This window comes from Carlito syrichta, unplaced genomic scaffold (assembly GCF_000164805.1).
Source record: "Carlito syrichta isolate Samal-C Ts95f unplaced genomic scaffold, Tarsius_syrichta-2.0.1 Scaffold311381, whole genome shotgun sequence".
NCBI lineage: Eukaryota > Metazoa > Chordata > Mammalia > Primates > Tarsiidae > Carlito > Carlito syrichta.
In genome coordinates this window covers 126,110-141,693 of record NW_007255477.1, presented here as the reverse complement: position 1 = coordinate 141,693, position 15,584 = coordinate 126,110, and the positions used below count along the sequence as shown (strand labels likewise).

At 38.1% G+C, this 15,584-nt stretch overlaps 1 protein-coding gene across 1 annotated transcript in view; it reads right to left on the bottom strand.

Annotated features, from left to right (window-relative positions):
• BRAF (B-Raf proto-oncogene, serine/threonine kinase) overlaps nucleotides 1-15,584 on the bottom strand; it is a 151,702-nt gene that overhangs the window by 17,416 nt on the left and 118,702 nt on the right. Inside the window, exons 13-15 of the mRNA XM_008068634.2 lie at nucleotides 12,620-12,666; nucleotides 11,721-11,839; nucleotides 6,685-6,816 (exon numbers count right to left, since the gene is read on the bottom strand). Of these exons, the coding sequence (XP_008066825.2) occupies nucleotides 6,685-6,816; nucleotides 11,721-11,839; nucleotides 12,620-12,666 (298 nt within the window). The remainder of the gene's footprint in view (nucleotides 1-6,684; nucleotides 6,817-11,720; nucleotides 11,840-12,619; nucleotides 12,667-15,584) is intronic.

Below are 15,584 nucleotides of genomic sequence, written 5' to 3'. Positions count from 1 at the left end.
TAAATTTCTGCTAATAGGGCATAGTATCCCTGGAGTTAAAGACTTTACTAGAGGTATACAGACATGGTAGTTTTAAGGGAACCAATTTCTACATCATCAACTTACTGATATCCCTTTTCAAAAAATGGATTTTCCAGAGAACCATTCAAGTGAACGTGTAATGCTTACCCTCTTTTCCCATCTCCCCTGTTATAACTGACCTTCTCCCACTTTGCAAAAGGTATACCTATTCTCATATGGAATCTATAGTACACATCATCCCAGGGGTAAAAAACCACTGGGGTATCAAAGGGACATTTCCAAATACTGGTGTCTAACTGAGCTCTAATGAATGGGTAATGAATCCCTTTGCAAGTCAGTTGGTTTAATTCTTTGCTTTCAACAAAATTAATTGAAATGCCAGCTGACCATTAAAATTTTTTAAATGACAAGTTACCATGTAATTTTTGGTACATTAGGAGTTCAAATAATTAAGTGCTACAGTTTGAGGTAAAGAATTAACCTTGCCCAAAGAGAGAGCTGGGCTTTGCCCTTGGTTCCTAGAAGGTAATCACTAAGCCCTTCATGTGTCCTGCTTTATCAGAATGTCTATTGATCTGGGGGCCCATGCTAGACAGTCTATGCTGACAAGAGACTTTGGGGTCATATAGCATCTGCTTGACCTCTGGAGGAGCTGGAAACTTAACAGTCAGCCACTCAGGATCAACCAGGTCTACATGACTGAACCTCGATAAAAACTCTAGACTCCCAGGCTCTGGTGAGCTTCCCTGGTTGGCAATACTCAATGTGTATTGTCATATGTTGCTACCAGAAGTTCTGCCCATAAGTCCATCGGGTAGAGTAGCTGGGAGTTCCACATAGGAACTCTCCTGGATTCTGGCCCTTGAGTCTCTTCCTTTGGCTAATTTTAATCTGTATTCTTTCTTTTTTTTTTTTTCTTTTCTTTCTTTCTGTTTTTTTTTTTTTTTTTTTTTTTGAGTTGGAGTCTTACTCTGTCGCCCAGGCTGGAGGGCAGTGGCATACTCCTGGTCACTGTAGCCTCGACCTGCTGGGCTCTGGCGATCCTTCCACCTCAGCCTTCCGAGTAGTTGGAACCACAGGCGTGCGCTACCACGCCCGGTTAATTTTTTGATTTATTGTAGAGATGAGGTCTCGCCAAATTGCCCAGGCGGGTCTCGAACCCGCAGGCTCAGGCAATCCACTCACCTCAGCCTCCCAAAGGCGCAGGATTACAGGCTGAGCCACTGAGCCCGGCCTCTTTCTGTTTTTTTTTTTTAAAGAAAGGAAGATCTATTAAGAAGAAGATACATTGTGAAGGGCACAATGGGCAGAACAACAGCAAGAGCATCTGCTGTCTGCTACAATCTGTATGCTTTCATTGTAACAAACTGTAACTGTAGTCTAACAGCTATTGGTGAGTCTCGAACAGCTTTCAGTGACTTTTCAGTGAGTCCTTTTAGTAAGTTACCAAACTTGAAGCTGGTCTTGGAGATCACTAAAGTGCATATATACATAACTCTAACAAAACTCCTGCCTTTTTCATCTTCTTATAATTTGAATAAAATGTTTCAAAACTTACCTCTTTGAAAATAAAACAAGGAAAAGGTCGATACTATACCCCAGCGTACTATGGCAAAAAAGTCATATTTATCCACAGACATAAAAATTAACTAAAGGAAAAGGAAAGCCCCACGTCATTCTTTAAAATACACATTTCCAATAAAATGTTACCTTCTATGCTTCTAGATACCAAAAATTTTCATCAGTTATATATTAAAAATTGTAACAACATAATCTGGAATTTTAAAGATTAACATTCAGAGCACAAAGTCACAGAAAATTTATTAACATTCTAATTTAAACATATACATATTTTTTATTGCAGGGATATGAGTTGGGTAATCAAGAAAAGGCTTTAATGCATAAAAATATGTTACATTAGGATAAAATTCTTTGGGGGGGGGAATACAAAAAGGGAACTATGTAAAATTTCCAAAAGTTAATAAAGAGCTTTTGTATTTTCAATAGGTACCAAATCCAGTCTGGTTTTTAGATCTCACTGGATACATTTTAAAAAGAAGAATATAGCAACCTTATATGTTAACAGAATATACTGGAAATTACATTCTTTGCTATTCTTTAAATTTCAGATAAAAATTTTTAGATGTTAACTCAAAAATGTACAAGGAAATATATAGTTTTTCAAAATTATTTCAGGAGGAATGTGAGAAAAAAAGTGAAGACAACTCTTATATCTTTATAAGCCCCACAGAATTTAGTTAGTGTAAAATACAGAGCAGGTGCCCTTCAATCAACATGTCCTAGGGTGGGGTGCAGGGGCTGACTGATGAAAAAACAGCAAGAAGGGAAAAGGGAATGTCTTTCCTGCATGTAATCCATGGGCAGAAGATTCACGTGGCACATACACTACAAAATCAATACCTTCGCTTGACATTCTAGTACTGGTCTTCTTATTTTCAATTTACACTCTAGCCATCTCTAACCCTTCATTAACTACTTGATATTACTAGAACACATGTCTACTCATTTTCAGTATCATCTCCAACACAGAGCCTGTGTTTTGCTTTATTCATCCCTCTATGTTCCACAGTGCTGTGCAATGAAAATATTTTCTTTTTTTTTTTTTTGAGTTGGAGTCTCACTCTGTTGCCCAGACTGGAGTGCAGTGGCCGCTCCCGGCCACCGCAGCCTCGACCTGCTGGGCTCCGGGATCCTTCCACCTCAGCCTTCCATGTAGCTGGAACTACAGGCGCGTGCTACCACGCCCGGCTGATTTTTTGATTTATTGTAGAGATGAGGTCTCGCCTGCCCAAGCGGGTCTCGAACCCATGGGCTCAGGCAATCCACTCACCTCAGCCTCCCAAAGGCGTGGGATTACAGGCTGAGCCACCGAGCCCGGCTGAAAATATTTTCTATTAAAATAATTTACCCGTTGCTAAGACACGGGTCTTTATTTCCTGTTTCTTCAGATCTTGTGCTTAGAACCCAACCACTGTGCTGTGAGAAAGACCAAGCAAGCAGCCTGCGAAGAGGTCCTCATGGCAAGTCTCAAGTAAAGAACTGAGGTCCCTCAGGTTGGGCGCGGTGGCTTATGCCTATAATCCCAGCACTTTGGGAGGCCGAGGTGAGAGGACTGCCTGAGCCCACAAGTTCGAGACCAACCTGGACAACTTGGTGAGACCTCATCTCTACAATAAATTTTAAAAAGTTAGCTGAGCATGGTGTTGTATGCCTGTAGTTCCAGCTACTTGGAAGGCTGAAGCATAAGGATCGCTTGAGCCCAGCAGGTTGAGGCTGTGGTGGCTGTGAGCATGCCACTGCACTCCAGCCTGGACGACAGAGTGAGACTCTGACTCAAAAAAAAAAGAGAGGACTGAGGTCTCTGATCCTTGACCCTGACTGAGTTTCTAGCTGATGGCTAGCACCAACCTGACAGGTATGTGAACCAGCTCTTTGGAGTAGATCCTTCTAACACCCATTCAAGTTACTTTCATGAATACCATGTGCAACACATACGAACCTTCCTCAATGAGAGCAGCCCAAACTGCAGATTCATTATTTTAAGCTACTACATTCTGAGTGGTTTGTTATGAAGCAATAAAAACTGGAATACACTTAAAGTAACAGGTATACATTATCTATTCTATTCCAGGAAGACACAGCACTTCTGTTCTAAGAAAAGCCATGAGGTATAGTCAATATGCCTAGCTTCAATGAGCACCTTATTAATTCCAACTTAGAAGAGAAGCTGCACTGAAGGAGAAAGAGCAGGATGGTTAGAGAGGAAAATACTGGAATGATAGAGGGGGAAATGTGATTTCTCAGACTTTCATCACTAGAGTAAGTAGAGGTAAAAAGGCATACTACTTGCATAGAGCTAAGAGACCTAGTTTAGAAAAAACTGATTTTTAGAACTGAAAGAATATCCTTAGTTTAATTATCTTATTTTTATAATTGAGAAAAGGAAAAAAGGTCCCTAGAGAGGTAGGGAGACTAGGTCATGCAGGTCTTGAGTCCAAGGTCTGCCATTACATCACACTGCTTTATCAGAGGCCTGCTCTTAATTTACAGGCAAAACCTATCACCTCAGACTATGGGGGTAAGAGTACAGGTGAATGGTACCTATGCTGCATAGTAAAGAGTATCCTCGGATTTATAAACAGAGGTCAAATCTGGGTGCCATGGAGGTCAAAGTAAAAGAGAAAGCAAAAGAAAAATCAAATCAAAGGGATGGCTGAAACAAACACCTGAGGTTATTTAATTGAGGATGACAGAGTCATTCCTTCAAAATGTGGAATTTTAGGGAAAGTACCATTTGAAGAAAGCAGACTAGAGGGTAATGAAGCAGAACAGGGATAGTGGGAAGAGGATATCATTCTTTTACTTCCTTCTTCTCCATTAAATACTTAACTTGGTTTCAGACTGGTAAATTCCAGAGGGTTCTAACTATACTATTAGAAAGAATTAACTAGTAAAGTCCTTACCCTTCTGTTGGTCACTCACTCCTCTCATGGAGAGTAAGCCCTTGCCACATCATTTATTATACTCCCATGGAGGACAAAGCACCTAAAATGCCAAGAAGTGGATGAGTGCAGAACTTTGGGATGCTTTTATTCATATTTTGGAGATAATAATACTTGTTTTCATATTATAATTTTATTATTGTATTAAAATAAATGTATTCACTGACAAATGAATTTCATTCAGATCTTAGGTTCATAATTTTTATTAATTTGTAGTCTCTATGATAAATCAACTAAAACTAAACTAAAAATTCCTAGTAATTTCTCCAGAAAAACAATACATACAGGAAAAGTGAACGTGGCACAGGGTGTTATGCTATATGATTGAGTTAGAAAGACTATAAACGGCAGACCACATGAAGTTTGCAAATTCGAGACAATCTTGCTATTCAGACTGCCATCATCAAATCAATCATTCTGTGATTTAGATAAGTCACAAGTACAGTGAGTACAATGTTTCAATTATGTTCTTCAGTTACTATTTCAGTCCACTTTGAATCTAAGTTTCATGCAGGCTTAAAACATCAGATCAGAAAGTCATATGTTGTTTAACACTCAAAGCCAAGACTCCACATTCTAAAGCTATGAAGTAGTTAGAAAGTCCAGCAACTAAAAATCATCATAAAATGAACTGGGCAGAAATATAGCCATTTTTAAAACTCTTCAAAACACATACTCAGGATAAGGGTAGGGTAAGGACCATATGGTGATTCAATAAGTATACACAAAGAAAATGACAACTTAGATTACTTCTCTAATATCATATAACAGTTGAAGTGAAAAAACTACTCAGCGCTGACACCAAAAAGACTGAGAGTTAGGCTATTGACCAAAACAAACACATCATTTAAATAAAGCAACATATTTATACACAGAAACTATCACCTCATTAGGTTGAAAAGTATCATGAAATACATAAAAAGGTCATATTCTAAAAAAAAAATTGTTTGGATTGGTAATTTTCTTTTCTTTTTTTTTTTGAGTTGGAGTCTCACTCTGTCGCCCAGACTGGAGTGCAGTGGCCGTTTCCAGCCACCGCAGCCTTGACCTGCTGGGCTCCAGCGATCCTTCCACCTCAGCCTTCCAAGTAGCCAGAATTACAGGCATGCACTACCACGCCTGGCTGATTTTTTGATTTATTATAGAGATGAGGTCTCACTGCCCAGGCAGGTCTTGAACCCGCGGGCTCAGGCAATTCACTCACCTCAGCCTCCCAAAGGCAGGGGATTGTAGGCTGAGCCACCAAGCCCGGCTTAGATTGGTAATTTTCAACTTTGGTATGTATCCGCATCACCGTGGATCTTACTCAGCGTCTGCTCCAGCAGCTCCTTTGCTTTTAAACAAATTTCCCATCTACATACTCCTTTATTACTGTTTATGTGGTCAACTGTTATTTTCTAACATTAATAGCATAATTGCTGTAATCTCTCTCTTTCTCTATACATACATTCACAAACTTTTAAAAATGCTGAGGCATCCAAAGTAATTTCAGCAAAGATAACTCATTTTTCTTGGCCAATTTTAAAAGCCTAAGTGGGTTTAATGTGACTGAGATAGAAAAGGCTAAGAGCTCCATAAGGCTATGTTGGTACCTCTTAGAAGGTAAGAAACAGAGAGTAGGAACTTAGGAAGGAAAAAAGTTAAAAATTACCCTCCTACTAGAATTCTCATTATAGAAAAATCAAAGTATGATGTAATATTCCATTTACCTGGTTTTAAAAATTAAAAAAAGAAGAAACCTTAATATTTTAAAAAGATTTTGATGTAAAGAAGTTCGTAGATGAGTACCTGTTCTGATAGCACAATCTGTGATCAAAAGGTATCTGTGTAAAAGGTGTAAAGCTCAGATGCTACAGTAGCAGAGCTCATTATTCTAAATGTGCTACATTCAAGAAATATGAGGTCTATCTATTGTCATATCTTTAGTTTCTAGTTACAAAAATCAGGATTTAAGATTGCTATTTTAAGAAAAGGTTTTGCATGCTTCTATTACTGCCAAAAGAATACAAGAGATTTTAAAAACTGATAACAAAGAAATTTATTCTTCATGCTTACCCAGGACTTAATGCTTCTTTTCAACAACTAATTGAAGCCTTTATACAAATGGTGAAATAAACCCCAAGAGATGGTAAACATTTACCTGGTCCCTATTGTTGATGTTTGAATAAGGTAACTGTCCAGTCATCAGTTCATACAGAACAATTCCAAATGCATATACATCTGATTGAAAGCTGTATGGGTTTTTATCTTGCATTCTGATTACTTCTGGTGCCTGTTAGAACATAGAAATAAAAATATTCTACTTTATTCTTCACTTTAATTAAAGACTGAAAAACAAACTATTGTAATCCCTAGAGTAATGCTTTTACTATTAAAACACCTGTGTAATATGTAACCAATTCTTACTAATGGTCAAAGAAATAAAAACTGATTAAGAAAGATGAAGGAGGCTGGGCTCGGTGGCTCAGTCTATAATCTCAGCACTTTGGGAGGCTGAGGCAAGTGGATTGCCTGAGCCCATGGGTTTGCAACCAGCCCGGGCAACTTGGCGAGACCTTGTCTCTACAATAAATCAAAAATTAACTGGGCAGGGAAGCGCGTGCTTATAGTTCTGGCTACTTGGAAGGCTGAGGCGGAAGGATCACAGGAGCCCAGCAGGGTCGATGCTGGGATGGCCATGAACATGCCACTGCACTCTAGCCTGGGTGACGGAGTGAGACTCCAACTCAAACAAACAAACAAATAAATAAATAAAGATGAAGGAAAAAGAACTTTGCTCTATAAACTCTGCACCCTCTTTCTTTCTTTCTTTCTTTTTTTGAGTTGGAGTCTTACTCTGTCACCCAGACTGGAGTGCAGTGGCGGCTCCCGGTCACCGCAGCCTCGACCTGCTGGGCTCCGGCGATTCTTCCGCCTCAGCCTTCCAAGTAGCCGGAGTTACAGGCGCGTGCTATCACGCCCGGCTAATTTTTTATTTATTGTAGAGATGAGGTCTCACCAAGTTGCCCAGGTGGGTCTTGAACCTGTGGGCTCAGGCAATCCACTCACCTCAGCCTCCCAAGGCGCGGGATTACAGGCTGAGTCACCGAGCCCGGCTTGGTCACCCTCTTTCTGTACCCAAATACCATCGTTGTCACTTGACTTCTTCCCATGACTTACCCTATTAGAATCAGTTCCCACTTCCTATTCCAATCAGCAAAGAAATACTAGACCTGTGGTTATAGGATGCTTGGAGGCAGCACAAGTACCATAATAATTGTTTTAGAATTTAACTTTTCTTATTGGTACAAATAAGTTTCCTCATCTCAGGGCACCTTAGAAAATAATGATAGAATTTCAAGACTGATAAATTTAAAATCCCTTCTAAGCCATGGAATAAGCATATGGTATAAACATGCCATGAATGCTTTATTACCAAAAGCAATAGACACCAAGTAGATTTAGTAAAAGACAGTACAAAGAATATTTTGGCTGCTGCTTCTTGGGCAATACACACACTGAATCATATGTGCTACATTTTTATACATTTCACAGTCATTGTATTGCATATTTAGATTTCTTATTTACATGAAATACAACAAATGGTTGGTTACATATTAGCTTAAAAGACTTCTTCACCTTGCATCTTCTTATTATTTCATTTGGAAGGAAATGATGAAACCGCAATAATGAAGATTTTGTGAAAATATTAATGTGACAGCAAAAAGCAGTACTAACTCTGAAAAAAATGGATGCAAGACCTGGAACAAGATTCTTGGTTATTGGTCTGGGTAAGGTAGGTATCTCACAAGGACGGGCAATAATGGCACTAAGCAACAGCTGCAAATCACAATCACCTGTGGAGCCTTAAACCTCTCAACATCCAATAATGTCACTTTAGAGTCTCAGGGTGGGACTCAAACATGACTCAGCTTTAAAGCTCCCCAGATGATTCTAATGTCCAACCAAAGCTGAGAATCACTGGTTCTGTGGGAGATCCTGAAGACAGTGAGAAGATGGTGTAGAGGATGAAGTTGTAGCCACTTGCTTTTGTCATATATTTTGTTGATACTTGCTTTTAGTAACAGTTCAAAATAAATCATATACAACTGCAATGTAATGAATAAGTCAGAATACTGAGGGGCTGGTTGTGATACAGACAAAATTTTCAAAGCCTGAACCAATTTTTGTGAGGGACAGAGTACAAATCAGATGAAGAATGGTCTTTTTAGAATTTAGCTTTATTTCACTGTTGTTGGTAGATAGCTTAGTGGAAAGTTGCATGTCACCTATTTACAAGAAATGCATGACTAAACCTCAATTCAGTGATTCATTTTGTAAAAAAATTTACAAAGGTTTCTTTCTCCGCTAGGATATAAATAAAACAAAGTTGAGAAGACCACTGTAAATAATTCAGAGGACCACATAACCTTAGTGTTGATCAAACTGTTCTCTCCTAATTAATGAATGTTCCATAGTTGTTTCTGAAGGCAGCATCAACTCAGGATTTATTTAATAATAAAGGGTACTACTAGCTATTCTCTAGTCTTAAAACTCAGCACGGTAGAATAAAGGATTAGCCCATCTAAGCAGGGATCAGTTAAAAAAAAGCAATTGGAAGAAAATATAAAACTTCAAGCATAATAATCTACAAACTACATAAACTAAGGCTTTTTTTTTAAAGTAAGGAGAAACCTGGAGACATGATTGAGCCTATCTCTCCCACAGTAGTTAAAATAAACACACCTTTAAAACATGTGACAACTGTTTCTTTATAATTTTAGGCTTTGCAATTTCAGCACTTAAAATCTGTTTTTCTCCATCTTTTAGGACACACTGTCATCTTTGTTACAAGGAGTGTGCCATAAAGGTGTCTGAGATCCAGATTATAGTTATTAATTTGCCTACCATTTATAACTATTAATTAAAACAGTGAAACATATATTAAAGAATGAAAAAAGCTAGCTAACTCCAATTACTGAATCTTAAAAATAGAAAGGGTATCAGAAATCTACTAGTCCAACCCAATAATTCAGATGAAGAGACTTAGAGGTTAAGAAACGAGGTTAACGGCCAAAGTACTAGAATACATGTCTCCTAACTCTAAGTCCAATGTCCCCTATTTCACCTTGCCACTTGCCCTAATTCCACTTATTGTTACAAGAAATCACAGCTCAATTTAACCCTAGACTTATTCTGGTGAACTCAGAATCCTGCCTTGTACAGTTCTTCTTCAGATTTTCTACATACAGTTCAGAAAATTCAAGAAAATGTGGCTTCACAATTCCTTGCAACTTTTCTGTTTTTATTAGGTGTCTCAAAAGTCTTAGTGCGGATTCAAGTTGTTTAAAGCTTAAAATTGCACTAAGATTTTCAAGATACCATGTATTTGGCTTAGAGCTGTGGTTTTCAAACTCTTTGGTCTCAGGACTATTTTTCAGTCTTAAAAGTTATTAAGGACCCTAAAGAGCTTTTGTTTATGTGGATTTTATCTGTGGATGCATATCATATTAAAACTTAACTGAGACATTAAGATATTTATTGATTCATTTAAATACTAAAACAATATCCAGGAGATTAAACACAGATTATCCATTTTAAACAAAAAATATTTTCAAAAACAAAGTTTAGTAAGAACAATAGTACATAATTCTCTTCCTCTTTTTTTAAGAGACAGGGTCTCACTATGTTGCCCAGGCTGGTCTCAAACTCCTGGTCTCAAGCAATCCTCCCACCTTGGTCTCCCAAAAGTTGGGACTACAGGCACAAGCCACCATGCCTGGCCTGCAGCTCTCTTCAGTGTCTGCCCTAATAGCAGTCAGATGGAGTCTCATATTTGTTTTTGCATTCAGTCTGTTGTTTTGTTAAAGAAAAATATGAAGAATATACGTTCTCACAAAGGGAAGATCTTGTGAACCCTCTAAAAGGGTATAAAGAATTCTTTTAAAAACCACTGGTTGGCCAGTTACAGTGGCTCACACCCGTAATCCCAGCACTTTGGAAGGCCAAGGTGAGAGGATCAGTTGAGCCCAGAAATTCGAGATCAGTCTTGGCAACATAACAAGACCTCATCTCCAAAAAAATCAAATAGATTAGCTGGGCATGGTGCCTGTAGTCCCAGATACTTGGGAGTCCGAGGTGAAAGGATCACCTGAGCCCTGGGGGTTGAGGCTGCTGCAGTGAGCCATGATGGTGCCACTGCACTTCAGACAGGATGACAGAAAGAACCACTGGCTTACGGAATGATTTCTATGACTGACCTCTCCACAGTCTGCTGCAATTACACTTCCTTTTAGAACTTCTCTTTCTTCTTTTTCACAAAGCAAACACAAGAATACAGAAAGAGAAAGAAAGGGCTATGCAAGGCCCCACAAGGCTGACTGCTAATCTACCTCTCATTTTTTGGTCTTTCCTTTTCCAGCTGTTCCATAATTATAAGGTTCTTTCTAGTCTGAAGGAAGTAACTTTCCAATTTAGGCTTCAGTAAGACTGTGAAGCAGTTGTCTCTGTTAAAAGGAGCAGTTCTTTTAGCAAAGCCATATAATGATGGCTGCTGATCACACCTGCCTTAAATGGCATACCTGTTTTTGTTTTTGTTTTTTTGAGTTGGAGTCTTGCTATGTCGCCCAGGCTGGAGTACAGTGGCAGCCTCATGACCACCAAAGCCTCAACCTCCTGGGCTCAGGTGATCCTTCTGCCTCAGCCTTCCCAGTAGCTGGAACCACAGGTGCATGCTACCGTGCCTGGCTAAGTTTTTTTATTTATTGCAGAGATAAGTCTTGTCAAGTTGCCCAGGCTGGTTTCAAACCCCTGGACTCAGGCAATCCTCCCGCCTCTGCCTCCCAAAGTGCTGGGATTACAGGCATGAGCCACTGCACCTGGCTCATATCTGTTTTTTAAAAAAGTATACAGAATATTTTGAACACAAAGTCTTTTAAACTCACAATTCTGAATAAAATTTTAGACAGTTTAAAAATATGTTTTTGTTTGAAAGGTACTGAAACTGGTTTAATAATATTTTAAAAATTTTTTTAGAGAGTTAAGATCTATTTACATAAAAAAATAAGAACACTGATTTTTGTGAGTACCGGGAACTATGAGAATACTACAGTTGAAACCTTCAATGATTTTCTAGTAACTCAGCAGCATCTTAGGGTCCAAAAATTTAATCAATGGAAAAATAGCCTCAATTCTTACCATCCACAAAATGGATCCAGACAACTGTTCAAACTGATGGGACCCACTCCATCGAGATTTCACTGTGGCTAGACCAAAATCACCTATTTTTACTGTGAGGTCTTCATGAAGAAATATATCTGAGGTGTAGTAAGTAAAGGAAAATAATAGATCTCGTTTTCCTATCACAGCAAGCATTATGGAGATTTTAGGTAACTAATTTATATAATTATGTAACATAATACTTTGAAAAGCATAGTAATTCATATTTCCTTTTAAAAGGCAATAAACATGTTGTAAACATAATTAGCTCTATTTAGCCTATGTGTCCTGTTTTAAGATTTTTCAGCCTTGAAATATGCTAGGATGAGGCTTTCTTAAGGTTATGGGAGAATCTGAAACTTTCCCATCAGATTTTACAATGTGGGCCCAGGTATCCTTGAGGCACTGCTGGCCAAGCTGTAAAGGCTCTTCATTGGAATAAAGATGCTGGCAGATGGGATCTTAGTCAGGGCTTAGGGATAAACAAGGAAAATTATGTTTTTCTCACCTCATTGTTACGTATCAGAGCCTTCAGTTATCTCAGCTATCACTGAACAAGGTCAGAGAGCTGAAAGAGACTAGCATCATGATAGCTACAAAACTACCAATTTTATAGTGTCAATAGAATATAAGTAAGCAATCAAAAAAGTTCTTCTATTGCAAAGACTTGTTAGATTTTCTTGTAATACTCAGTCATTCAGAAACCAAAAGCAGGCCATAGTATTCTGCTCTCCTATACCTGCATGCAAACTCCATTAATTCTCTTTACAGTATGTTGAACTTAGCATGAAAACTGTTTTTACATAATGTGAAGTCAAAATGCAGGAGAAAAAGTCAGGATGTTTTCAAACTTCGCAGACAAATTTCAGGAAGGATACTATTACTCTTGAGGTCTCTGTGGATGATTGACTTGGCGTGTAAGTAACTGAAAAACAAAACATCATTTTAACCTGAGTAGGGCTAAAGGACTCTGGCCTCAAAATCTACAGAACATATTTAGGGGTATAGAGACTTATTTAGAATCATGATACAATTGAAAACTATACATTGTGAAAACTCTTTACATAATATTAAAAGAGACTGTAAATGAATTTAAGGTTATAGGAACATATTACTCTTATGGTACAGTCAAAATCTTGTTTTAGTAATAAAAGACTTTGCTTTATCTTTTACTAGTAACCAATACAAACCTTGCACTCCAGTCAATCCTATTTATCCGTGTCCTTTAAATAAACCTTGAGATTTAATCTCACTTCTGTGTTCAATGCTCCCCTCCTGCACTCATCCCCCAAATTAGCTTTCATTCTATTTGCCCCATTCATAGTCATCCTTTAAGACTGAACATAAATTCTAACTCCTGAGTGAAGCTTTCCCATGACTAATCCAACTGAAAGTGATCTTTCAATGTTCAACTTACGTAGTAACTATCATAACAGCTCATGGTTTTTTATATGCCTATGTTTGCTTTCTATTTAGAATGTAAACTCTACTAGAATATGAAAGTTTGTTTGATAAATTAAAACTGTTTTTAAAGGAATGCCATATATTCTAAAAATACCTTGTTACAACCAGTAAGGAGTAGACTTCCTCTATGATGGCCACAGTGGAACATTTTAACATCAGTGATAAATTTAAATAATCTATGTTACCCTTAAAAATGGCTTCAGTTGCATTCATTGAAGGAAAGGGCTATGTCTAGTTTATTTCTGTTTATCCTCAGTTCCTAGCACAGTGTCTGGCATGTGTGGTAAGTATTCAATACATGTCTGTTGAATCAAATACAATGAGATGCATATAATGTCCTAGTCAAGGTTCTTTTTCTTCAAATAGTACTGGAGAGAATAGCTATATGACACTTCTGAAATCTGATAGTGACCAACAGGAAGTAAGTTTTGCCTTAAAATGAGAATTTAAAGTCCAAATAATATAATCAAAATTATGTAATTAAACACTGTTAAAAAGGAAAGATTTCCAAATAATTGAGATTATTCACTCTCTCATCTTCATTTAAATTTCCTCATTCTTCCAGACATCTGGATTTTAAAACTAATCTTTTAGACAAAACTTTCATTTAAAATTATTTCTTCAAAGTAACCCTTTGTCCTTCAATTACTCTCTCATCTCACACTGTTTATTTCCTTCACAGCATTTACTACAATTGAAAATGATCTCATCATGACTTTAGGCCCATTGTTCTACATCATACTGCCACTCTTCCATTCAAAGAAAATGTGATGTCAGTTGTAAGTCTCATCTGCTTGAAAAGTTCTGCAGTGATACAGAAAGGCAAAAACAGGTGGAGATAATTGGGCCCCATATCAAAAACTTTTTCAAGATGGGGAGACCTTGTTTCCAGTAGAGAGAGAGGGGAATAAAAGATGATGGTGGTGGTGGTGGTGGAGCTAGGACCTGCAATCAGAGACCTGGGATCTAGTGCACAGCAAAGGTTCTAGTCTTCAGGTCTTTCTCCTTTTAGCTTTAAAAACAAAACAAACAAAAACACAACCAAATGGGTTTAGCCATATAAAAATATGCAGGCATACTGAAGTTAAAAGATAGGAAGATAAAGGTGTTCTTGATGGATAGATGGTGTCAATCCTTCCAACAAATTTGATGCAAAGAAATATAACAAGAATAAAGTAGATAGAAATGTGACTGGAAGGTTGAAGAGAGAAATTTTCTGACAAAGAATATGCTAGAAAATTAACAAGTTATAACTGCTGAGCTAGTAAAACAACCAGAGTAAAAGTTGAATAGCATAAATCTATTACAGGCCAAGGTGCATATAGTTGCAACCTGAAAAAACACAACCGTATACTTATGTAATCCAATCCCTACATAATAGCATGTTTCAGAGTAATCACTACCCTAAATAATTATGTATAGGCTGACACTAAAACATCATTTCCTAAGTACCAACCAGTTACAATGGAAGACAGCAACACTCCTCACCCCCTAAAAACCCCCAACCAACACATAACTGGTTAGGGGTAGGGAAGAGAAGAATAAGTCAATCCATTGTTTAGAACTAGATTGGACCTCTCTCTTACCTGTTTTAAGATAGTAAAGAGAGTGTTACAGGTTACAAAAGTACTAGGAAAGAAAAAACACACTACTAACCAAATGAACATCAATCTCTTAATAGGTTTCTTTTTACCCTTGGGTTGTTCCAGGTTTGTGGCAATTATGAATAAGATACTATAAACACTCATATACAAGTCTCTGTTGTCCACTCGTGTTTTCACTTCTTTTGGGTAATTAGGTAGGATTACTATTGCTCATATAGTAAGTTTAAAAGAAACTGACAGGCGAGTGCAGTGGTTCACACCTGTAATCTCAGAACTTTGGGGACAGAGGTGTGAGGATTGCCTGAGTCCAGGGGTTGGAGACCAGTCTAGGCAACTTGGTAAGACCTTGTCTCTACAATAAATCAAAAAATTAGCCAGGCATAGTGGCACATGCCTGTGGTTCCAGCTTCTTGAAAGGCTGAGGCAGAAGGATCACCTGAGCCCAGCAAGTAGAGGCTGCGGTGGCCATGAGCGTGCCACTGCACTCCAGCCTGGGCAACAGAGTGAGACCCTCCCCTCAAAAAAGAAACTGCCAAACTGTTACCCTAAATGGTCATATCACCGAAAATTCTTACCAGCAACGTATGAGAGCTTCAGTTGTTTTTCATTCTTGGCAAAATTTGGTATTGCTGGTTCTGATTATAAGTATTATAAGTATTTAGTTGGTGTGGAGTACTTGCCTTGTAGTAAATAGAGATGGGGTCTCACTATGTTGCCCAGGCTGGACTCAAACTCCTAGGCTCAAGTAATCCTACCACATCAACTTCCAAAGTAG